At 40.4% G+C, this 26,628-nt stretch overlaps 1 protein-coding gene across 1 annotated transcript in view; it reads left to right on the forward strand.

The window, feature by feature from the left end:
- The window catches only part of lhfpl4a (LHFPL tetraspan subfamily member 4a), a 161,325-nt gene extending 135,263 nt beyond the window's left edge, over positions 1–26,062 (forward strand). Inside the window, exons 2-3 of the mRNA XM_043707760.2 lie at positions 4,003–4,239; positions 24,105–26,062. Of these exons, the coding sequence (XP_043563695.2) occupies positions 4,003–4,239; positions 24,105–25,078 (1,211 nt within the window). The 3' untranslated portion in view covers positions 25,079–26,062. The remainder of the gene's footprint in view (positions 1–4,002; positions 4,240–24,104) is intronic.
- Positions 26,063–26,628: the final 566 nt, after the last annotated feature.

Here is a 26,628-nt window from a genome sequence, read left to right on the forward strand (position 1 = left end):
ACACAGGGAGAATGTGCAAACTCCACACAGACAGCTGCCTGAGGCAGGATTTGAACCCGGGTTGTGAGGCAGCAGTGCTAACCACTGTACCACCGTGCTGCCCACTAGGGGAGCTTGCTATGTGCATATTTGCTGCTGTCTTACCTGTATAGCTACTGTGACTACAATTCAAGGATACTTCATTTCTTAAAGCACTTTAAGATATCAGGAGGTCATGAAAAGTGGCATGTAAATATAAGGCCTTTTTTTTAAGGACTAATGATCCTCCATACAACAGGATTATAATATATGAGACATGGAAACACAATACAATTTCAAAGAAGGAAGATAGTGAAGATGCTCAAATTTACATCCAGCACTAAACAGGGAATGGACAGGAAAAGAAAATGATTGGTTCAGTGAGAAGAGGCCACAGTTTGTGAAGAGTTTTGTGACAGGATTTGGAGATGCTATTACACACTTCTGGTTCAGGTGGGACTTGAACTCCTGGTGAATCAGGGTGAAATCAGGACTATGAATAAAAGTGTTGGTGTATCCAGGTCCTGCCAAAGACACTCGTGGCAGTCAGCAGCATGAGTGTTTGAAATCGAGAGTGTGTGAATCAGCCTGTGAATAAATGACTATACTAAGGATTCCATAATTTAGTGAGAACAGATTGGAGCTGGCAAGAGTTTCCCAAACATCGTCTGTGTGTGTCTGTCTTCTGCTCCTGTTGCTCCTTACAGTCATTGTTAAACTGCATGGAGACTGGCAGCAGACATAAGCACACCAGGTAAGGGTTGCAGTGCCGAAGTCTGACGCTGGCATGTTATAATAAATCACTCATTCATCCCCACAGGAAACCTTAGGCCACACCTTTACCACACACACTTTCCTCCCCACCTCCTCAACAACAACTTCCCCCAGATCCGCCCCCTAGCCCCTCAGTTTTAAAGGCTGGGTAGCCATTACCCACTGACTGAATGGCAGTTTTGGTGCATATGTCACCAAGCCACATGCTGAATCCCAGCAGTTAGAATCCACCACAATACTTTTTCTTAAATATTCATTCATGGAGCATGGACATCACTGGCGAGGCCAGCATTTATTACCCATCCCTAATTGCCCAGAGGGCAGTTAAGAATCAATCACATTGCTGTGTGTCTGGAGTCACGTGTAGGCCAAACCAGCTAAGGATGGCAGATTTCTGTCCATAAAGGACATTACTGAACCAGATGGAAGCTGGAAGATCACAGCAAGCAAGGTTGCATCAGGAGGTGCCGAAGTCAATGTTTCAGGTATTAACCCTTCTTCAGTCCTGAAGCTAACTGGCTTGCTGTACTCTTCCAACCTCCTGTTTGTCCATTTGGGATTCCGGCATTGGTGTCTTTTTTTGTCTCTAAGTGAGCCAGTTGGGTTTTTTTCCCCACAACCAACAATAGTTTCATGGTCATCATTAGGCTTTTAATCCCAGAATTTTTCAATTGCATTCAAATTCCACCATCTAACATGTCTTGAGATTAACAGTCCAGTGTAATATCACTGAGCCATCAACAACCCCCACCCCCAACTCCTTCCAAAATACCTGTGCACTTTCCTCCCCACCTCCTCAACAACAACTTCCCCCAGATCCGCCCCCTAGCCCCTCAGTTTTAAAGGCTGGGTAGCCATTACCCACTGACTGAATGGCAGTTTTGGTGCATATGTCACCAAGCCACATGCTGAATCCCAGCAGTTAGAATCCACCACAATACTTTTTCTTAAATATTCATTCATGGAGCATGGACATCTCTGGCGAGGCCAGCATTTATTACCCATCCCTAATTGCCCAGAGGGCAGTTAAGAATCAATCACATTGCTATGTGTCTGGAGTCACGTGTAGGCCAAACCAGCTAAGGATGGCAGATTTCTGTCCATAAAGGACATTACTGAACCAGATGGAAGCTGGAAGATCACAGCAAGCAAGGTTGCATCAGGAGGTGCAGAAGTCAATGTTTCAGGTATTAACCCTTCTTCAGTCCTGAAGCTAACTGGCTTGCTGTACTCTTCCAACCTCCTGTTTGTCCATTTGGGATTCCGGCATTGGTGTCTTTTTTTGTCTCTAAGTGAGCCAGTTGGGTTTTTTACCCCACAACCAACAATAGTTTCATGGTCATCATTAGGCTTTTAATCCCAGAATTTTTCAATTGCATTCAAATTCCACCATCTAACATGTCTTGAGATTAACAGTCCAGTGTAATATCACTGAGCCATCAACAACCCCCACCCCCAACTCCTTCCAAAATACCTGTGCATGTCGTAATAAGTGTTGCCATAGGAAGCCCAGACTCTGGAAGGAAGGCAGGGTGGCTCAGTTGACTGGATGGTCAATTGGATTAGATTGGTGCCAACAGCAAAGGGTACACTCCCTGGTGTGATTTTGCAATGTGTCTCCTGCCCTGCCTGTGGTGCTTTGGGTCAGACATGCATTGTAAATGGTAGACACATGTTAGGGATTCTGAACATGAGTAGCTTGGTAAAAAGCTTCCAGCCTCTGGCCTGTCCATGCAACCACAGTGCTCAGAGCAGAAATCCAATTAAGTTTTATCAATGATAGCCCTCGAGGTGTCGTTGGGGGCTCATTTTATAACAGTATTGCCATTGAACCTTAAGGCGAGATAATTAAATACAGTCTTGTTTAAGATGGTCATGGCCTGGCACAAATGATACTTGATACTTATCACCCCAAGCCTAAAGGTTGGCCAGTTCTTGCAGCATACAGAAATGGGTGATTTCAGTATCCCCTTGAAACTTACAATTCAGGCTCAACAACAAGAATAGAACTTACAGCAGGTTTAAGACATTGAGGGTTTCAATGGTCTCTCACCAAATGTCAGTAGGAGTATTGATCATCCCTCACTATAAGCACCAACATAGAAACATAGAAAACAGGGGCAGGAGTAGGCCATACAGCCCTTCAAGCCTGCTCCACGATTCAATATGACCATAGCTGATCATCCAACTCAGTGTCCTGTTCTCACTTTCTCTCCATCCTCTTTCACCCTTTTTAGCCCTTAGAGCCATATCTACTTCCTTCAAAGAAACAGTCAATGTTTTGCCCTCAACAGCTTTCTGTGTCAGACAATTTCACAGACTCACCACTCTCTAGGTGAAGAAATCTTTCCTCATCTCAGTCCTAAATGGTGTATCCATTCTCCTGACAATGTCACCACCTGGTTCTAGACTCTTAGGTTTTGCATTCATTTGAAGTCTTGCCTGAAGGATGTAGAATATGTTCACTAGATTTTCAGCTGCCTATAACCCATCTTTCAAGTAGAAAACAGATCCTGAGGAGTTGTAAGTCTCCTGTTTAGAATATGCAGAACCATTTCTAACTCACATGAGCAGATGATTAGGCCTTACTTACTCATAAAAAGTAGTGTTCCCCACTATGTAGGCGTTGTTGACAAGAAATGGACGTGTCTGTGTATGCGTGCATATGTGTGTGACTGTCTGTGAGTATGTATGGTCAGTGGGAGGCTGTGAATACTGAGAGATGATCATAGCCAGAACAAAGTGCCAAGGAGGGTGTTTTATGACAGCTAGAACACTGAATCTAATTACCAATCATCTAGATAGAAGATAGTAAGCTGGTATCCCAGAAAAGTAAGCTGAAGGACCTTCTTCATTTAAATTATTCTCTGATATGTCTGAAAAACAAAGCAGCCTGCCTCCTTCTTAGGTTAATAGCAAACAATCTTGTTTCTAGAGAACTATTGACATTCACTTACTTTGATTAATATTTCTACTATTTTAATTAATAGTTTCTGAAAAGCTCACGTTAACAATTTTCTTATCATTTGAGAATTACGAACCCAGCCACTTTAAGGAATTCCTTTCAGAAGTTTTGTGGAAGGTTAAAGTGCCAGAGATGCTTACACTATATTGGTTTTATTAATAATGGAGAAGGCTGTATGTTATAAGATTCTCTTTCAATATCTTTGCCTGACTTCATTTTTTCCTTTCCTCCACCCTTCCCCTTAGCTGTTTGTCTTGTGTTGGGCTGCATGATATTTCCTGATGGATGGGACTCGGAAGCTGTGAGAAAGATGTGTGGAAATAAAACAGGGAAATACACACTGGGAAACTGTTCTGTGCGCTGGGCCTATATCCTGGCTATCATCGGCATCCTGGATGCATTAATCCTCTCCTTCCTGGCATTCGTACTTGGGAACCGACAAAATGAACTCCTTCAGGAAGACCTAAAGGTTGAGAACAAAGGTGGGTTTGAATTTTCTGTGGCTAAGTTATTAAAGGTTGGCAGTTTAGAAATCAGCCAGACAGCTTGTTTTACAACAATGCCCAGTGTATGCACGTGGGGACCAAACAACAGACAGCCTTCCGAGCTGGCATCTTCCCTGTAAATACATATTACAGAGCAGATAGATTCGTTCTATAACCTATTCTGGGTTAATTGCTTAATAAACTTGCACTGATAAAGTCACAACTGTTCATTATCTTGTGTGAATGTCATCGTGTGTTATACATGGAAAGCACCCAACAGCAGACCTTCCAATTTAATGTGAGTGCAAAAACTGAGCCAGGTGCAGAAGAAGCAAGGTGCTGCCAAATTCTGTTTTGTCACAGTTCCCTTCATTCACTCTGTTTGATACAAAGTGTGCCAGTGAGCTAAATAATGAGGTAAGTGTGTATTATTGTTAAAATGTGAGTGTTTGTACAGGAACTGGGCTGCTACCTTTATAGTCAATGTGAGTTGGAAGGTCTGCAGCAACAACAACAACCATACACAATGGTAGCCACTATAGCCCCAGAAATGAACTAAACATGCATGCTTCCTGATACTAAACGTCTCATACAATGAACATATAGCAGGGAGTAATTTTCAGGCTGCTGTCTAATTTCAGCTCCAATAAAAACTTAGACTGCTCAAGTTGCTTCTCTGATTCGTGACCCAATCTCTAGCCAAGAATTGCTTGGCTTCATATTACCCAAAAATATTCAAACTACCTTCAAACAAAACTTGGCTCTAGTAAGCAAGACTCAATATTTCACTGTCTAAACCCTTTTGTTGATTAAAGCCTGAACTTCACTCCTGAACACCCTTTTTTTTTACATAACCATCTGAATGCAATGATTCACATTCATCTAATTTAGATTCAACATGGTAGCTCGCTCCCAGTTATCTGTTAGTCTCTACATGAACTATATAAATCTCATGGATAAACTGCAGCCTACAGCTCTTTCCCAGTAAATGTTAGAGTTTTATATCAATCTTTGGAATGCCTTGTTTTGGAATATAGACATGTGCTTCTCTCCCAGTTATCCATTATTATTTTATGTAACCACCCAAATCCATTGAGGCAGATTGTAGATCGGGAATTCACAACTAGCTCTCCATTTTTTTCTTTTAAATGAACTATTTAAATCCATGAATTAGACTCCGGTTGTAGTTGACTCCATTATCCATTATTTCTTCTATTGTTTTCACCGATAAGAGTTATTGCTCTGGCGGAAAGTGAAACTAGCTTTCACTCCCACAGAACAAACTAATGTTTTCAAACCATAAGCAGTGTGTGAGTAGATTGTGGTAATGATGGGCATGGAGAGCACCTAGGATGTTTGTAATTACAAATGATGGATAGTGATTGCTGTATGTCTAAATTACATTAGCCCTGACAATTCGCTAAGGGATACTAAAGCAGGAACATTCGATATTTGTTTGAGATTCTTCCTTTTGATATTTTAGCATAGTATTAACCCCATTTAAAATGAAATGATTAATGCCTGCACTAAATTAAAGGAGAGAGGAATTTCAAGTATGTTAAATGTTCATATGCTGGTATCGCATGATGCAACATCAGGGCCTTGGAATCTGTACAAAAAGCACAGCAGCCTCCAAGTCTCAAACTGGATTTGGCACAAAATTGGTTTGCTACTGAACTTCCAGTAGAAAAAAATTAATCCCGGTGATGGCAGAATTAACCATTGATGATTCTGACTTTTAATGCAAACTGCAGTTGCTTTTTACTGCCTGATGTGTTAAGGAGTTGAAAAGCCTGAGAGACTTCTAGTAACAACAATTTATTATAGTATATGTGTCATCAATTGCGATATTGAGCTGACATAAGCAAGCATATTTTTCTGAACTGTTAATTTCCCACATATCCCAAAGGACATGCTTCTACCTGCCCAGTGAACTTTCAAGCCTCTGTTATGATTTCTTTTAGAGATAACCCTGATACCTAGAAGAGAGCAAAGGAAAAGTGAACACAAAAATCCCACTTTTGACTCTTGATCTGTTCTACATTAGTTGGTGTAAGCGAGGGTAGTAATAGGTTTAATACAATTGACCTGAATAACATTAGGCTTGGATAGGGTGTACAAGTTGTTTTTTTTTTCCAGATTATTAGTAATGTGTCAGGGGTGATATCCTGGTGAGGAAATGTGGCTGAGCAGCTCTTACGAGATCTGCCCCAGCACTAGTACTTAGGCAAGCTATTCATCAAGCAGTTCATGATGGTTTTCCAATAACGTGAGCTTTATAACTGACTGTTCCTAAAATTCAGTTACATATTTCTATTTTGTCTTTAAGAAGTTCATATAATTATTGATGTCGTTAGTTCATGGCATTGTTGGTAACTTTACATATTCAGATAATATTAAAGATAGCATTTTGAAGTTTGTCATAAATTTAATTTCATGAGATAGAGTTGGCTTTATTTGTAACACAAGTAGATGATAGTGAAAGAGTCACGGAATCGTTGTGATGTACAACACAGAAACAGACCCTTCAGTCCAACTTGTCCATGCCGACCAGGTATCCGAAATTAATCTCGTCCCATTTGCAGCACTTGGTTCATATCCCTCTAAACCCTTCCTTTTCATATACACATCCAGATGTCTTTTAAATGTTGCAATTGTACCACCCTCTGCATGAAAAAGTTGCCCCTTAGATCCCTCTTAGATTTTTCCCCTCTTACCCTAAACCTATGCCCTCTAGTTCTGGACTCCCCCACCCCTGTGAAAAGACTTTGTGTATTTATCATATCCATGCCCCTCATGATTTTATAAACCTCTATAAGGTCACTCCTCAGCCTCCGACGCTCCAGGGAAAACAGCCCCAGCCTATTCAGCCTCTCCCTAAACCTCAATCCTCCAACCGTGGCAACATCCTTGTAAATCTTTTCTGAGCCCTTTCAAGTTTCACAACATCTTTCCAATAGGAAGGAGACCAGAATTGCACACAATATTCCAAAAGTGGCCTAACCAACGTCCTGTACAGCTGCAACATGACCTCCCAACTCCTATAGTCAATGCACTGACCAATGAAGAAAAGCATACCAAACACTTTCTTCACTATCTAGAATCTATGAACCTGCACTCCAAGGTCTCTTTGTTCAGCAATACTCCCCAGGACCTTACCATTAAGTGTATAAGTCCTGCCCTGGTTAACCTTTCCAAAATGCTGCACCTCACATTTATCTAAATTAAACTCCATCTGTCACTCCTCAGGCCATTGGCCCATCTGATCAAGATCCCATTGTAATCTGAGGTAACCTTCTTCCCTGTCCACTGGACCACACAATGATAGTGTGCTGAAATTTCATTCCCATTGATTTCAACAGAAAGATAACTGGTAATGATGTAAATTAGGCTTCTTGTTTGTTAGTAACCATTTCAGAATGCTAGTGAAGACCACTTCTGCTTCCTCTAGATTTCAGACAAAAAAGTGTTCATATGTCGCAAAACATTTTGAATAAGAAGGTTATTTTGAAGTCCCGGTCAATATTTACCTCTCAACCAAACCTTATCATCTAGTCATCATCACATTGCTGTTTTTGAGAGCTTTTGACAGAAACAGACCCTTCAGTCCAAATTGTCTAGGCAAACCATCTCATCCCATTTGCCAGCCTTTGGTGCATATCCCTCTAAACCCTTTCTATTCATACACCCATCCAGATACCTTCACCACTTCCTCTGGTAGCTCATTCCATACACGCACCACCCTCTGTGTGAAAATGTTGCCGTTTAGGTCCCTTTTAAATTTTTCCCCTCGCACCTTAAAACCTACGTCTTCTAGTTCTGGACTGTCCTACCTTGGGAAAAAGAGCTTGCCTATTTACCCTATTCATGCCCCTCATGATTTTATAAACCTCTACAAAATTGCTGTGAACAAATATGCCCTTTGCATTTCCTACGTTACAGTAGTAACTGCATTTTAAAGATAGTTATTTGGCTGTAAAGTGCTTTGGATCCAGGGCCCTCAGATCATGATAAGTATACTATAAACACAAGCTTTCTCTGTACATATGAAGACCTTTTTTCTTTATTCGTTCATGGGGTGAGAGCATCACTGGCTCGGCAGCATTTATTGCCCATCCCTAATTGCTCAGATGGCAGTTAAGAGTCAATCACATTTCTGTGGGTCTGAAGTTACACATAGGCCAGACCAGGTAAAGACGGCAGTTCCCTTCCTAAAGGACATTAGTTAACAAGATGGGATTTTCCATGGCCACCATCAGACTCTTAATTCCAGACTTTATTTAAAAGAATTCAAATTCCACAATCTGCTGTGGCAGAATTCAATCTGGGGTCCCCAGAATATTATCTGGGTCTCTGGATTAACAGTCCAGCGATAATACCACTTTGGTATTATCCCTCTGCAAGATGTTGACTGACTACTCTTCAATGACCTATGGCATACTCAGCCTATTGAATTAATCATTGGATTTTGTTTTTTCTCTGATGCAGTCGCTACCCATGGGTGCCATTTCTCTTTGACATTGTTTTACAGTGAACACAAATAGAATGGGGTTGAACTTTGAACATTGGCAGTGGTTTTACTATAATTGAAAACTGGAGAAACAGCTGTTGATGCTATTTTTCTTGTGCTTCTGAGGATCCTTCCAAGGTTAGTTTAACAATCAGGAATGCCTGCAGAAATTCAAGTGCCAATTGGATCTGTAGAAGGTGAGCTGAACTAAACATTCATGGCATAGGGAGGTAGGTTTTGACTTTGTACAACAGTATCAACTGAATAACAGTCAATAGGCAAACTTTAACAGGAGATAAAAATCAGGAAGCTTACACTATCACACCAAGTCAAAATTTACTCCAGTGTCTCGGACATAATGGATACATTTTGAGGAGTGTTAGGAGTAGTGAACCAATGCAGTTTTTCAATGTCCTGCATTTGGTAGAGAGCCCCATACTCAGGCAGCACAAGTCAACATTTCTAGTACATTCACACCATTAATAGTGTATGATCAAATATTTTGCTCATACACTATTAAGTTGAGGCTTACTGCAAATTCAGAAAATGGCCCTTTGATTGGAGGGTTAGATAGAATAGAACGAGGTAACTACAAGTGTCTAATTCACTGACAGCTCTCTGCTCCATGCTTGACCCTATCTCTGCACAAGGGCTCAAGCAAAATCTTTGATCTACACCAAGGTCAGTGCAAGTAAAAACTCTTGGGACAAAGAGATTAAGCTAGAATTTGGTAACTATTTTTATATGAAGAGTCTTTTTTTAAAAAACCCAAAATAGAAACTATTGGGAATTGCAAGATGAAACTTTGGGAAATTGATATATTGCAAGGTATCTCTGGCAGAATGTATAACCTGACATAATAAATAGAATGCAGTTTTCAAGCTTATGTGTTAGTAGAAAGAAAATAAAATTATTATGGATCCAACTCTGAATTATTGCATTTCTTGACTTTTTTACCAAAGCCTTGTAAGTTAGGCTACCTTTAAACAAATATTTAACTTAAGATATGTAAAATTAAGACAATTTTCTTAGGCTATTGATCCTCAGGAAAAGAAAATGCTTTTTGACATCACATATAGAATAATTTATCATGTCAGCTATACAGGAAGCAACAATGATTACAACTTAATACCTGCTTCTTGAGTTAAAGGCATTATCTATCATCATGGTGTAACTGTACCACTCAAACAGGTTTACTTAGAGCACAATGAAGTCTTCCATTAAAATAATAACTTGGAACCGTAAAGTGTTGCATAATGATTATCCTTTTTATTCCGCAATAAAAGCACAGCTTTAACTTTCCTTGACTTCATTTTTTGCAACTTTTTTTTTCACTTTGACACAATCCTACTGGGAAAAGTTAGGAGTGATGAAAGAGATGTCACTAGTGCTTGAGGGCCACTAGTTGCAGATCCCTGGATTAAGCTGATGTTGCACAACATGGGAACTATGAAGTGTAAAGGGTACACAGTAAAAACAAAAGGATTTGGAGAATAAATAGTAAGATAGAGTGTAATTAAAGTAAAACGTTGAGGAATAATAGGAGAGAGAAGATTGTCAAATGGAAATAATGATCATGAGGATGTTTTGATTTGCCCTGAGAGGAATTTACCTACAACTCATTGTGGCACTGAAACTACTTTCTCTTTTCTATGACATAGGCACCGGGGCTAGTTTCGACTTTGGATAGATTATAAAATGCAGGATATTGATTTTATCTGCTTGAAAACTTCTCCCCCTTTCTCTTTCTTTTTATTTCAATCAGCAAAGTTGTACAATGGGAGACCAAGCCCATTTTGTGTGCTTTGTGCTATTGTTCAAAGACAAAATTAACTCTACAGAGTTGGAATTAAAGAAAACTACCTCTGAATAATAAAGCTGGATGGCAGTTTTGTATTCCAAGGTATTTTTGTCCCACAATCTACTTTAACCTGTGTGCATCCTTCACTAATTTCTATAGTTGCAAAGCACAGTGGTTGCCAGTGGACAAAGGCATGTCAAAGGAAGAGCTGAAGAGAGAGAAAATTCAGAAAATAAAAGTGGAATTAATAGAAGTGGCATAATTACAAAAATAGCAAAGAATCCCGATGCCACCAGCATCCTGGATGGTGTGGAGCAGGCTTGAAGGGCCGAAGAGCATACCGCTGCTCCCATTTTCTATGTCTCTATAGATTTTGCAAGTCAGAAGACAAGGAGCAATGAGACCACTAACTACAAGCTCAGGAATGGTCAATACGATTTGTTTGGACTTGTCCTGACACTTCTTGAGTGATGTTACAATAGACTCAGAGTCACTGGTAAATCCTGCACTAATCCTGCAATATTTCACAGAAAATGCTGGTGGGGTGGCTAGGACCAAGGAACCCTTAAAATCCATAAAATCAAAACCAGACCATTCAGGAGAAAAGTGAGGAAACACTACCACACGTGAAAAGATGATACATATCCAGGATCCTCCTCTACAAAAAGCAGGAGATGACAGCTCAATTAACCATGTGTTAACCAAGGGCATGAATGGACAGAGAATCAAGTTGTGGATGGAGCTAGGCAACAGATGTCTGAGTGATTTATCTGAATGCTGAATAGTCTTAAGGCTTTGAACGGCCTTGTTTCTATGTTCCTAAGTTCTGATTTTTATGTTGTTCAAGAGAGGTGGGTGTCACTAGCTGGGCCAGCATTTTTTTGCCCATCACTTCATGTCCTGGTGAGCTGCCATCCTTAATTTCTGCAATCCTAGGGACATATTTGAAATAATAGATTGTTGTTTTTTAATACTGATGAAATTATACCTCTTCCTTATCCCATGTTTTAGAGGCAAAATCAACTCAATGTAATGTGCTCATGTTGATCAACGATTATACGTAAAAAGAGTACACTGTATATGTTACCACGTCAAAGTTCAAAAACTCTGTATTCTTCATGCAGTGAAGTTTAAGCATACAAACCAGAGAAATCTAAGGTTTATCCACTGTAACTTAGTTAGTCTCAGTCTGAGCAACAATGGAAGAGCTCCGGTTGGTTGGTTAGTGCAAAGAAAACTAAATCAAGCATTTGCCAGGGTTCATGTAGAAAAGATATTAGTGATTTTTGAGAAGATTTGTAGCTCAGGTTGATGATAAGTATGTAAGTTAGCTCAGCAAGTAAAGATATTTCCACTTGCATGGGAGAGCTAGGTAGGTTGTTTTAAACAAAAATAATCACAAGTAAATCCATTAGAATTGACTTTCTTGTCCAGACAGTGGTTAGGATGTGAACCTTGCTACCACAAGGACCAGCTGAGGAACCAGCATAGATTCAGTTAAGGGTAAGCTAGTTAAATGCATGAGGGGGAAGAGAAGATAGGGATACATTAATGGGTTTAGTTGAAGCAGCATTGGTGGCTTGTGTGGAGCATAAGAAGTTGGGCTGAATGGCTTGTGCCAGTCCTGTAAATACTTTGCAATGCTAAGTAATTAATCAGGATTCCCAGTACTCCAGCAAGCCCTGTTGGATGTGTAAATATGTAAGACCTGCTCTTGACTTTGATATTTGTGATCAAACAGCCTGCTGGCACCTTCTGTCTCAATCACAGATGAATAGTGGGAGCTTAAATGAGCTACAAGAGGGAACCCAGTGCCTGTTCAGTGAGGAGCAGAGAAAATCACAGAAAAAAGATGAGTGGAACAGGACATTTTGGTGAGATTAAATAATCATTGATCCTGAGCATTTACTCACATCCGATATCAATTACCACTGCATTGTCAGGGCCAGGTTTATCATCTGTTTACTTCAGAATTATTACATTTTTCATTGGATTTCCATGCTGGAAGGTGCTTATTGCAATATGTCAAAATTTTTGGATTAAGCATAAGGCCCACAATGGAAATGATTTTCCAAGAAGGTGATAAATGCATTGCTATGTAAAGCTGCAGATATGATGACAATTTATTCAAATGCATGGAATATCCCTCTCAACGTTTCTAATATTAAATACAAATCCACTTTAGATCAACTTCCTCTCAATTTGCCCTTCATTTTGTGTTGAACTACATAAATTATAGGCAATGTGACTAGGCCCCATGTCCATTATCCCTGGTACCTTCAAAAATCATATAGATTGTCCTAACATGAGTGGAGACTTTAATTCAATCCATCAGCTAGAAGTGAGTGAGTGAAGAGTTAAACTACCCAAGTTATCCAGTCTCCCTAACAAGTTCTGAAGTTTAGCAGCTCTGAAAACAGATACTAATGACACACTTCAAAGCTTCCTGGGTCCATTTCACCATATGCATTATTGGTCCTGATAATGTCACTTAGTTCCAGCAACAGATTTAACTTGGTAGCCTGATGGGAAAAGGCAGAAAGGTATGTGCTGGGTTTATCCAGCCGAGAAGAGATAAAAAGAGTGCAAATTTATTATTTTTCTTTTAACTTTCCACATTAAGCTACGCAGTCTTCACCTCTAGAACAGCAGCAGAGTTTCTAACTCACTCCAATGAGAACTGGACTACAAAACCGAGTAATAGATTCTATCCATTTTTAATTAATTCATGGGATGTTGGCATTGCTGGCTTGACCAGTATTTATTGAGAATTTCCATTCACCCTTAGGAAGATTGTGGTATGCTGCTTTCTTGAACCTCTGCAATCCATTATGTGGAGGGACACCCACACTGTTGGGGGGGTGGAGCAAGGATCTTAACTCGGCAATAGTAAAGGAATGAAGATTATGGTTACACATTAGGATGGTATGCACTAGGGAAGGGATCTTGCTAGTGGTGAGGTTACTGTTCATCACTTACTGTTCTAAGTGGTAGAGGGTGAGGGTTTGATAGGTTATTGGAAGAGAATCAGTATCCAACCTTTCCAATCTCCTGAAGGGAGGAATAAGTGAAGGAAAGTTTCACCCACCCCGAGACTCAAAGAAATGATTGAACTAACCTCCAAAGCATCAGCCTTTCAACTCATATTAGTTACACTCTATATGCTAATCATTGTGCAACACAGCACATTAAATTAGCCAAGGTAATGCCTGGGGCAGAGGACTAGCCATTTGGATACAAAATTGGTTTGAAGGTAGGAGACAGAGGGTTGTGGTGGAGGGTTGTTTTTCAGACTGGAGGCCAGTGACCTGTGCTGCAAAGAACACTGCTGGGTCCGCTGCTTTATATAAATGATTGGATGTGAACATAGGAGGCATCGTTACTAAGTTTGCAGATGACACCAAAATTGTTGGTGCAACGGACAGGGAAGCTGATTATCTTAGAATACAATGAGACCTTGATCAGATGAGCCGAGGAGTGGCAGATGGAGTTTAATTTAGATAAATATAAAGTGTTGCATTTTAGTAAGCCAAATCAGGGCAGGATTTATATACTTAATAGTACTTCAGGGAACATCTCTGGTACACCTGCACCGATCAACCCCACTGACCCGTAGCCAAACATTTCACTCCCCCTCCCACTCTGCCAAGGACATATTGGTCCTGGGCCTCCTCTACCACTGCTCCCTCATCACCCGACACCTAGAGAAATAATGCCTCATCTTCCACCTCGGAACACTTCAACTCTAGGGCATCAATGTGAACTTCACCAGTTTCCTCATTTCTCCTCCCCCACCTTGCCCCAGTTCCAACATTCCAGTTCAGCACCATCCTCATGATCTGTCCTACTTGCCAATATTCCCTCCCACCTATCCGCTCCACCCTCCTCTCCGACCTATCACCTTCATCCCCACCTCCATCCACCTCCTGTCCTCTTGGCTATCTTCTCCCCAGCCCCACTCCCTCCCATTTATCTCTCCACCCGAGGCTCCCAGCCTCATTCCTGATAAAGGGCTTTTGCCCGAAATGCTGATTTTCCTGCTCCTCGGATGCTGCCTGACCTTCTGTGCTTTTCCAGCACCACTCTAATCTGGACTCTAATCTCCAGCATCTGCAATACTCACTTTTGCCTTATATGCTTAATGGCAGGGTCATGGTGAGTGTTACCGAACAAAGTTACCTTGGGGTGCAGGTTCACAGTTCTTTAAAGGTAGAATCACAGCTAGACAGGGTAATGAAGAAGGTGCTTTTATTGGTCAGTGCTTTGATAGGAGTTGGGTTGCCTTGTTGTAACTGTAAGAATATCGATTAGGCAACTTTTGGAAAACTGTGTTCAATTCTGGTAACTCTGCTTTCGGAAAGATGTTAGTAAACTTGAAAGGATGTAGAAAAGATTTACCAAGGACGTTGGCAGAGTTGGAGGGCTAGAGTTACAGGGAAAAGCTGAATGGCCTGAGGCTATTTTCCCTGGAAAATCAGAGGCTGAGGAGTGAGATTTGTAAAATCATGAGGGGCATGGATAGATAAATAGCCAAGGTCTTTTTCCCAAGGGAGGGGAGTCCAAAACTCGAGGGCATATGTTTAAGGTGAAAGGGGAAAGATTTAAAAGGGACCTAATGGGCAACCTTTTCACACTAAGGGTGGTACGGGTATAGAATGAGCTGCCAGGGGAACTGATGGAGGTTGGTACAATTACAACATTTAAAAGGCATCTGGACGGGTATATGAATAGGAAGGTTTAGAGGAATATAGGCTAAATGCTGGCAAATGGCATGATATTAATTGAGGATATCTTGTCAGCATTGAGGTGGACTAAAGGGTCTGTTTCTGTACTATACAACTCTATGACTCTATGAGTTAGGAAGAAATATTAGAGAAGCCCTTAAGCCTTGAAGAGACAGGACTGACAGGGAGCAACATGTTAAGTTATAAATGGGTACAAACTGTAACTCCAGGATATCAGTCAAGAGTGTGGTGCTGGAAAATCACAGCAGGTCAGGCAGCATCTAAGGAGCAGGAGAATCAACGTTTCAGCCAAAAGCCCTTCATCTGATGTAGGGCTTATGCCCGAAACTTTGATTCTCCTGCTTCTCAGATGCTGTCTGACTTGCTGTGCTTTTCCACCACCACACTCTCGACTCTAATCTCCAGCTTCTACAGGCCTCACCTACTCCAGGATATCACCCAAATAAACTATGGCTATAGAATGTTGGAGCATATGTTTAAACCAGGAAAAGCAAATTTGGAGTAATATTCAGAACTGCTCTACCACGTGTCAGATGGACATCCAAGTAAGTTAGAAGGGGCAAACACCTGAAAGTACCTAAGAAATATTTGGTGCTATGATAATGACACTGGGTTCTCTCTAGTCAGATGAGTTTGGATAGAACTTTCTAGTTGGTGATTTTGTGTGATCTATAATTATCCTTATAACTATGCTTTCAAATGTTTACCCATATTATTTTGCTGCAGAGTGTTTATGCCACCTTTATCCATATGTTGAGTCCTTCTTCATTCCTCACGTGATGGATGTATAAATCAATGGCAGATCATCAGATTCAATGAGGGATAGCAAGCATGTTGGTAGTAGATGATTCCTGGATGTAAATCAGTCACATAACATGGAAAGCCACAGAAAAAGGCCATCGCAAGTTACAGGAAAATGACAGTCTCCCAGATAATTGACAGCAATACCATTCCTTTCATAGAGAAGACTTTACTCTCGGAAACTTTATCCATGATTATTTACATGTTTTGATGGGAAGAATATATGTTCCATTCAAAGGAGTATGATAAATATTGACAAAAATTTTAATGTTCTTATATTTTAACCGTGTAGTATAAGATGAACAATCAACTCTTTAGTAAAAGGATCTGGCAAGGCTGCATTAGTAACATAAGTATGTTCTTCCTTTACTGGTGAAACAGAGAATTCTCAACAGACTAGTGTATGTGATATCTTAGAGCAGCAAACTGATATCAGTTTGTTTTGTTCAGTGTTTCCCTTTTTGAATAAAATTCTGTTCCTTCAAACAAAAGGTTGCCAGTATAAACATATGAACAAAGACCGTTCGGCCCTTCGAGCCTGTTCTGCCATTCAGTAAGATCATGGCTGATCTGATTTTCACCTTGAATCTACATCCCTGCATATCACCAATGATCTTTCATTCCCTTGGAAATCAAGAATCAAACTATCTCTGCCTTAAAAATGTTCAAAGATTCAGCATCCACTGCCTTTAGAGGAAGGGAATTCCAAAGACTCACCATCCTCGGAGAGAAAGCAAATATTCCCTCATCTCTGTTCTAAATGGGTGACCCTTTATTTTTCAGCTATGATTTCTAGTTCTAGATTCTCCCATGGAGACTAAATTCTTTTGACATCTTTTTGAAATCCACTTGGTCAAGCCTCTTCAGGATCTTATTTGTTTTAATTACATCACCTCTGACTCTTGCCCTTGCAATAAACCATAACATTCTATCAGTTTTCCTGTCGTCATGATTTACTTGCATACTTATCTTCTGTGATTCATGCACCAAAACACCTGGATTTCTCCATACCTCAGAGTTCTGCAACCTACACCTATTTACGAAAACAATTTCCCCACCTTGGTGTTCAATATCCACGCTGAACACAATCACATCCAGAGCAAAGCTGCCTCATTAAATGCCACTTAAAGCCACTCCTCTGTTGTTAATTACTACCTTTAAAATATGAGCAGAAACTGCCATCAAGCCAAAAAAAAACTTTTTTCCTATCACACAAGTGAGTAATATATAAATTTCAGTGACAGTGTGATGACAGGTACAGGTATATAGGCTGTAGGTCCCATTGACTGGCAGATCATATTAAGCAGCTTATTATTTTTGGCTGTTTGTAGCAAGCAAGTTACTAATCATATCAAAACAGGACATGCTTGCAAAGCATGGACCACAGTGTTTAACATTGGACATTTGCTGAATAAACTTGAGTATGTAAAGTATTATACTAATAATCACTTAGGATTGACAGTCAGGCTTGCAATGTACTTGCATGTGTTGGAAGCTAAGTACATTAATACACAAGGCCCTGTTCTTTGCAAACATAAAGAACCTATATTCATACTGCACCTGTTTCAATTCAATAACATAGCTGACACCCATTTGCTACTTTGTTTTCCTCACAACAATGCCATGATTAATCCAAATCAACCCATCTGGTTTAAAATATGAAGAAAGCCTGGCTGTTAAACTGTCAATCAGTGTTAATAGGTGCATTCTCCATGGCAATGAATCTACCAAATGCAGTCCACTTGCCAACCAATCAGCACTCTTCTCTCATGCGATATCAATGTTGGTTTTCCCCTTGAATTGATATTCTTGTGAAGTGTCCTGATGACTACAAAACGAAAAGCTTTGAAAAAATGTCTTTGTTCAGCAATACTGAAGTCCTGTTATTTTAATTCTGTGATTTTTATTTTAACATTCTATCACCCTTGATGTAGTAGATGTTAGTTTACTCCAGTAAAAAGCATGTACACTCACGCATATTTTACCATCTCTCCTTTTCTCCTGTCAAACATAAGCCCTTCAAATGAACATTATAGTCACAATCTGTACAACATTGCAGCATGGGGCACATGTTTTGCCATGACATAATTGAAAAAAAATGACTCACCCCAATGCTAATAAGTATGAATGATCTGCTTATTATTAAATCACACCTAACAGGCTTCTTTTTACCCTTCTGCTACTGATTTCTTCCAATGAAGATTATTTAGCTGCAGAATTTCATATACCTTGAAGTCCTTCTGTAATTTTCTGTTATCTTGCTTCATGTATCATGCACAATAAATCATAAAACTTCCCAAAAGGTAATGCATATAGGGAATTCATGGAGCAAAATTTGAAACAGAGCCAAGTAAGAGTTTAGGGCAGGTTACCCAGAAGTTTGATTAAAGAGGGAATTTCCAAGGATCGACTTAAAGGAAAAGAAAAGGGAAGAGAGGTGGAAAGGTTTAGGGAGGGAAATTCTAGAGTTTAGCAGATGGCCAACACTAATGGACTAGGTAAAAACAAGGACTGCAGATGCTGGAAACCAGATTCTGGATTAGTCATGCTGGAAGAACACAGCAGTTCAGGCAGCATCCAAGGAGCAGCGAAATCGACGTTTTGGGCAAAAGCCCTTCATCAGGAATAAAGGCAGTGAGCCTGAAGCGTGGAGAGATAAGCTAGAAGAGGGTGGGGGTGGGGAGAAAGTAGCATTGAGTACAATGGGTGAGTGGGGGAGGGGATGAAGGTGATAGGTCAGGGAGGAGAGGGTGGAGTGGATAGGTGGAAAAGGAGATAGGCAGGTAGGACAAGTCCGGACAAGTCATGGGGACAGTGCTGAGCTGGAAGTTTGGAACTAGGATGAGGTTGGGGAAGGGGAAATGAGGAAACTGTTGAAGTTCACATTGATGCCCTGGGGTTGAAGTGTTCCGAGGCAGAAGATGAGGCGTTCTTCCTCCAGGCGTCTGGTGGTGAGGGAGCGGCGGTGAAGGAGGCCCAGGACTTCCATGTCCTCGGCAGAGTGGGAGGGGGAGTTGAAATGTTGGTACACGGGGCGGTGTGGTTGATTGGTGCGGGTGTCTCGGAGATGTTCCCTAAAGCGCTCTGCTAGGAGGCGCCCAGTCTCCCCAATGTAGAGGAGACCGCATCGGGAGCAACGGATACAATAAATGATATTAGTGGATGTGCAGGTAAAACCTTGATGGATGTGGAAGGCTCCTTTAGGGCCTTGGATAGGGGTGAGGGAGGAGGTGTGGGCGCAAGTTTTACAGTTCCTGCGGTGGCAGGGGAAGGTGCCAGGATGGGAGGGTGGGTTGTAGGGGGGGCGTGGACCTAACCAGGTAGTCACGGAGGGAACGGTCAGTTATGACTGCTCAAGCATCCAGAGCTTCTGGAGCACTGCTGTCTAGTGGATTGTAGAGCTGAAGGAGAATGCAAAGATTGAGAGGAGCCAGGCCATGAAGTAATCAATCAGCATCTGAAAGCAAAAGGCAGGTTTTTGGATGTAACCCTTCATCAGAAATAGCCAAAAGGGCACCTCTCCCTCTCAGATTTCCAGCAATCACAATTTACGCATGGCTCCTTTATACTAATCATTTTTAAAGGGGGACTGTTGACAAAGACCTAGAGAGTCAAGTGGTCTTCACTGCAACATTATTATCACAAACACACAAAGCGAGATGCTACTCTTTATTTTTTTGTAACATAGCTGGAGATGTAAAATACCAAATGAAGCTGTGAATAATGATGTTAACAGTGTCAAATTATTACATTATCAGGAAGGCTATTCACCAAACAGCTCAAATGTGTAAGATACTAAGTGTGAAAACAATGATAGTATATTTTGGATTTTCATCCTTTTTTTTCAACATTATGTTTTTTTTAAATTAGGTTCATTTTAGCATTTTGTTTAGATTAACCCAAGTGTTTATTTATTTGTATGTCTTCCTCTCCCCATATCCATCTATTTCCAGTAGGATGTGCTTGTAGCAATAGCACTGCTTAAATGATTCAGCCTCCATGTTTTTCTCCCTTCTTCCCTCTTGGGGAGGGGCAGGGAAGAAACCCATAACCATTCACTGCCTCTGCATTTAGTACCTTTCAGGAACTCACATAAGCTGAGTTGCACAGCAGAATGCCCCATCGGTCAAGGCCAAAAATACAACCAGTGAAAAATACTGGACTGGCTAAGAGAATGATGGAACAAAATGCTGAAAGGTCTGTGTCCAGTTGTACTGGCTAGTACACCAGCCCAGGGAATGGTATTTGGCTCTTTGTTGCAGTTGCAAGTCCCTCTGACTAGTACTGCCATTGAGCTCATGCTCTCATCGATTTCAATGACAAAACTGAGACTGGGATTTTATAAGTGCAACCGCAACTCTCCAATGCCAAAAGAACGAGATGGGCAGAGGGAATGATTTAAGTCGGAATGATTTATTTGTGCTTCTATGAGGACAAACTATTCATTACATTTATTGCTTCTTTTAATTTCTATTGTTTTTCAGATTTCACCGGTGCCGCGGTAAGTGGATACCATGTTATTTCATGTAATATCGTCTGGTGAACAGAGCAGTGAGATACAGGCTACCAAGTTAACATCTAATGTCTGTGTCAAGGAAGTCTGGTTTATGTGTGCAATGTAAAACAGTTCTCAAAACATGATCAATTATTGTCATAAGAAAAATCAGTGGCTTATGGAGAGTTCCTCTTACTATTGATATGGGATTTATCTTCGAGTAGAATTAGCAAAGGGCTCTAGCTTCATTTTTTTTATTTTGAACAATCCCCCTGCTTTTTGAACCCTCTTCACATTGTTGGACATCTCTCAATGAGTCAGGAGACAGGTGAACTTCTCCCTATACCTCTGCCAAATGCTTCTCTGCCTCATAGGTGGTTTGGATCCCTGGCTTCCAATATGACATCCTCCACCTCATAGATTAGGAACATGTGATTGGGAATTAGAGCAAATGCAGATTTACTTGTTTTACTGCCCCATAGCTCAAAACCTATGCACCTGTACAGTATGGTATGTAATTTCTAATGTACCTACAGTAGAAAAAGAAAGCTCTTTGGGATACCAAAGACAATGAGGTTCAGCATTTCTATGTACGGGTATTCCAACTAAGGGGTACACAATAACTGTGCACAAGCTCTACATAAAAGGAAACAATACCTTGCCTATAAAAGATATAGCAAAATCTAATCTAATATTTTAAATAGAGGAAGAAATGCTACTTTATATATTGTATATACAGACAAATGCAATTGCTTGTATATGAATACAAACAATACAGTGCCTAGTATATATTACATATATAGAGATTGAATACATATGTGACATCAGAATATATTAAATACCTGGTCTATATGAAGAAAAGAGGATCCAGTGTGTGGCATTTTATATTAATAGTAATTTCACAGAGTGCACCCGATACTTCTGTGGAAAAATATCTCGTTGTTTTAAAGGTAGTGTTGTGCAGTTAATAATCTGGTTACTTAAGGTTAAGAAAAGTGTGGTGTTGCTGTCAAGATTAGAGTGGTGCTGGAAAAGCACAGCAGGTCAGGATTCCTGATTAAGGGCTCCTACCCGAAATGTCAATTTTCCTGTTCCACGGATGCTTCCTGACCTGCTATGCTTTTCCTGCACCACTCTATTCTTGACTCTGATCTCCAGCATCTGCAGTCCTCACTTTCGTCTGTGGAATTGTTGTGCTGGACTGTGTTCAGGTAATGTCAAATGCCACATAAGAGGCTTGCTTTTTTTTTTCAAAATAAATATATTACTGAAATTAGCTTTGTAATGGTATTTTTACGTTTAATATGTAGTATTAAAATTCTTTGACCTATATATCGATGCAAGAAATAACCTAGGTGTTAGACTTTACTGAGACATATTGGGTTTTGTGAGTAGAACAGGTGTTGGCTGTATTCATGACATAGCTAATACTCTTGCCCTTAAAAGCCAATCTCTTTTTGGTATGATGTTTGAAATAGGGTCATGGCCAGGAGAGGAATGCATTCAGCCTTGGCTGCAAAACTGTACTGAATTTTCATTTTATAACAATATGTTGAGAATAATGGATAAACTGGGAGCATCTACATGTTAATGTCTCAATTTGAATTGCACCACAGACCCCAGGAAGCGAGTACAAACTCTTAAAACATGAAAACCTGAAAGATTAGATTACAAGTGCAAACACACATTTTTATGCACCCAATTCGTTTTATTCCATATTTGAAGTCTTGTTTGTTATTTTTCTTCTCTTACTGACCCTCTGTCTCTCTGACCCATACGAATTACCCATGAGGTCGGGAGAAAATGTGCTTCTATATTCTTCCATTGCTACTCTATAAGCAGACATTATAGGATACAGTAACCTCCCTCCATCCCTCCTGTCCCCCACCCGAAAAAGGAGACTCTCATTCCAGTTCTCCCTTTGGCCTTGTGTAGATGCACCACATCACTGGTGTATATCTTTCCCTTGACAATAAAACTGACATAGGAAATCACCAAGGTCAGAATTGTGAATGTAAATTCACATCCAAGGCCGATAACCCAATATAATTGGTTCTAATATTCTGCCAGCAGTGTAATTGCTTCAATAAGGAATTCGATTCAGATTTGCGATCATAAACTATGCTAGAAGCAGCTTCAGTGCTGTCATCAACAGTCTGTATGCACCACATATCTGATCCATGATGACATTCACACACAAATTAAGCAACCGTGTGATGCCATCAGTGCAGGTTTATTGAAAAATAATTGCAGTTAATTACAAAAGGATTTTTCTGTCATTACTTGTGATGAATTGAGAGATGCCTAAATTATTCTCAGTGACTGAAGTCATGGCATGATCATTAATTTCACACATGAAGCTACGAATCAGAATGGAAATTTTCACCAATCATCTGGGTCTGTGCATATTACATGAAATTTCCTCAATTTGTTATTGTAACAAAATCATAAACACATCCCTTATGCAGGTTTTAGTTCAGGACATACAACAAGCAGAGAAAATGTCCCTTTGTCATCCTTTGCTCATTATGAAAAAATATTTATAAGCTATTGTACAAATATGGAATGTGATTCTGACTCAAACACCAGGTGTTTCCAATATAGAGCATTTTGCTAAGTTTTAATTTTGTACAATTGATCCATGTGTCAATGTTGGGGATTGTATAAAGCATCCCCAGCGAGTAAGACTCAAAATTCAGTAATTGCCTCTGTGCTGTTTCAGAAAAACATTCCCTCATATGTTGCATGTAGTTCTTAATTTAGTATTACCAAGATTTGTCATGGCTAACCTAAGAAAGATTTTTAATTTAGTGTTAGTTTTGTTGCACAATTAGCAATTCAATCAGATGGTCTCTTGCCTATTAGAAACTCATTGGAGCTGCCCAATCTTATTACATATGTTAGTACAGAAAATGTACCATTGATCATTAGATTTGATCCTAAATTCCAGAGTTTTGGGTCTTGGGCTGTGTGGGAGAATGGGAGGAGTGATGATTAAAATTTTGAAGGGAGGCAATTGTTCAGGAATAAATGCTCCAAGCACCTGATTTTAATTCTGTAGTTGAATATGTTTTGTGAATGAGTTAAATTCTCCCCTATGTGGCACATAATGATCCAGGCAGGTTAGCTGAACAGGTTTAAATAATCCCTAAAGGGTACCAAAACAAAACTGGTCTACAAAATGGAACTAGTGAAGGAACACAGCCATAAGGTATTAACACTGGCAAAGGGGAAAGTCCTCCAGCTCTTGCCTGCTGAAACCCTGCATGATATGGGGAACCATGAGCCAGGAATTGTCTCCACACCGCCTGGTAAGTAATTGTTATCATGTTTTTTATCTTAATAATATTGAGTTATTTTAACAAATGCAATGAATCCAGAACAGAACAATATATTACTTACATAAATAGTTGGATATTATTGAGTGAAGTGCAATTTTGTTTATTTGTAAGGACTTGAACATTCTAAAGGCAGAGTGACGCTAACTTACTGACATTCTCCTCTCCACAGAGACATCAGGACTCTCTGCCTCGGTCACAACTCAGAATTCTCCCCCAGTTTCAGAGGCTCCTGCCCAGCCAACAACATCCACCTCGACAACAGCTTCTGCATCGCCCACTGCTCAAGTTGTGCTCACCAGCACAGCTCCTATTTCGCCTTCATCACAATCATTAGTTAGATCCCCTGCACATGAAAATGTTGAAAATGACATCGAAGAGTTAACAGTGCCGGTGGAAGATGGTGAGTTGGACAGGTCCGTTGCTGATTGCACCAGTCATAAAGAGGAATCACCTGGCCATGAAAATGTGGAGACGGATATTGGTGGACAAGCCTTCAAGGCAAAAGTATTGGTCCATCAACAGGATATTCACCAGGCAGTGAAGCACTTCCACAAATCTGTAGATCAAAGATTAGAAGAAATTCAAGGCTCTCTCTTTGATATTAATGAAGTGTTGGATGCAAGAATGGGTGCTGTGCAGACCTGCATGGTCACCCACGGGGTGAGTGACTTGGTATCAGTTCTGAAGGAAGGGTTAGTAGATCTCAAAGAAGGATTGCAGACAGTTATCAGAGAAGGATTTTCAGAGCTTAGGGATGCCATGAAAACTGGCTTCAACCAGCTGGATGGTCGCCTGGAACACATGGAAAGCACGCTGGAACAAACCTTTGGGCATCCAAGGTCAAACAATGGCACTCATGCCAGCAATTTGTCTTTATTGGTGACAAGCTCAAGTACTATAACCACAGAAACCTATCAAGTAGACATTGGGCCTGCCTTACAGATGTGTCAGGAGATCACTTGCCATGACGCACAGACATCAGCTAGTGCCTCTTCTGTCTCCATTATCCATGCTCCACAAATTGATGTGTCTCTTTCTTCCACTGATATTGCTCTGATGGGGTCACAGTCCACCAGCAGTGGACACTCGCTAAAAAGATGCTGTAAAGTTACACTGGAAAAACTACCACAGTACAAACATTAGGCACGCACATTTCATTAATTTGTAAATAAAAAATGTCATTTAATTTCTTGTATTTGCTTCAGTTATTTGTTAAGTCTCTAAAACTTGAATGGTACCACATGTATAGTGAATGAAATGTATGAAAGTGTTTCCCTTTCGTGCAGGTTATTTGAATATTGAGTTCACATTTATATGATTGCAGTGCTATGTGTTAATTCAATAAGACTGAAGATAAATACAGACTTGTGTTTTTATGAGCGTCAATGTTATTTCTGTAAACAGCACAAACAAGGCAGTTTGTCTCTTCTTCATCTGAAGTAGTTTCCAAGCCAGGTGCCAAGACAATCACCCTTTTGGGGCAAGCTGTTCAAGATCCGTGACCTCCGCTTACAATATGTACATTCGCTGCTCATCAAATTGAACACTCTCCTTATTGGCCAGATTGAATACGCAGGGCCCGCTACAATGATTTGAACCTCTGGCTGGCAGAATGAAATACCTCCATCTTGGCTTCAGTCAAGCACGTCAGATCAGTTGTGGGACCTCCCCCCACAACTCCCAGAACGCTGAAGACACTTTCTGCTTTTCTTCCACAGGTTTTCCAGCATATCCTCGCTTGCCCAACAGCCAAACTGCTGCTCTCCTCAATCAATGCTGCTACACATGAATTGTGTAAAACACAGGGAGTGTGTATTGATACGGGAATTTTTGCAGTCATCTACATGATGAGATGCTTTTTCCCTCAGAGCATCCGCATGTTTAGGGAGTGGAATTCCTCTCGGTTGATGCAGATAAGAACATTTTCAGGGGTACGCAGTTTGTGTGAAGCCAAACTCAATTTGAAATTAAAACCTGAAACACTACAGACTTCGGCTGCCTTCGGAACTGTTCTCTCTCGGAGAAATTAACAAATAATGAAGAATGCACTTTGAATGCCTCAATCAACATGCATACTGGCCTCTGAACAATCTCTGCTAGAAGCTTGGATGGCCAAAGAAACTTCAAGGTACGTGTAACTTTGAAAGCTGCAGGCAGAGTAATGGGATTGACTGAATGTTACTCACATGTGGAGCAATCAAATCCCAGATCTCTATATTACTGTTCACATCCTATGAGCTTTCATGCAACAATCTTCCAAGCCTTTGTCCTATCACTACCTGCATGCATATGTATGTAGATCGGTTCCCTCACTCCTCATGCTTTCCCATCATCGAAGAGAGGACAAATGTGAGAAATGTGGACCACAACATTGAGACCTGGTTAGAGGTTTTGTTGATTATTTTTATATTGTATCTGAACAATTTAACTCTTTTGATGGAAGACTAATCTATAGAAATTGCCACATAAATACAGACATTTGTCTGATTTATTGAGCCAATGAAAACAATATGTTGTCATTCTCCTCTTACCAAATAAATGGTATGTGGTTGGGGGAAAGAATACAGATTTCCAAATAAAATCCAAGTGAATTCTCCGCTTTGGTAGGAACAGCTGAAATGCAGAATATATCTTAAATTGGGAGAGATTGAGAAGTTCAGATGTCCAAAAGGACTTGGTTGACCATGTTCATA

The sequence above is a fragment of the Chiloscyllium plagiosum genome, unplaced genomic scaffold, assembly GCF_037043375.1.
Source record: "Chiloscyllium plagiosum isolate Xiang-an unplaced genomic scaffold, Cpla_swu_hap1 HiC_scaffold_14, whole genome shotgun sequence".
NCBI lineage: Eukaryota > Metazoa > Chordata > Chondrichthyes > Orectolobiformes > Hemiscylliidae > Chiloscyllium > Chiloscyllium plagiosum.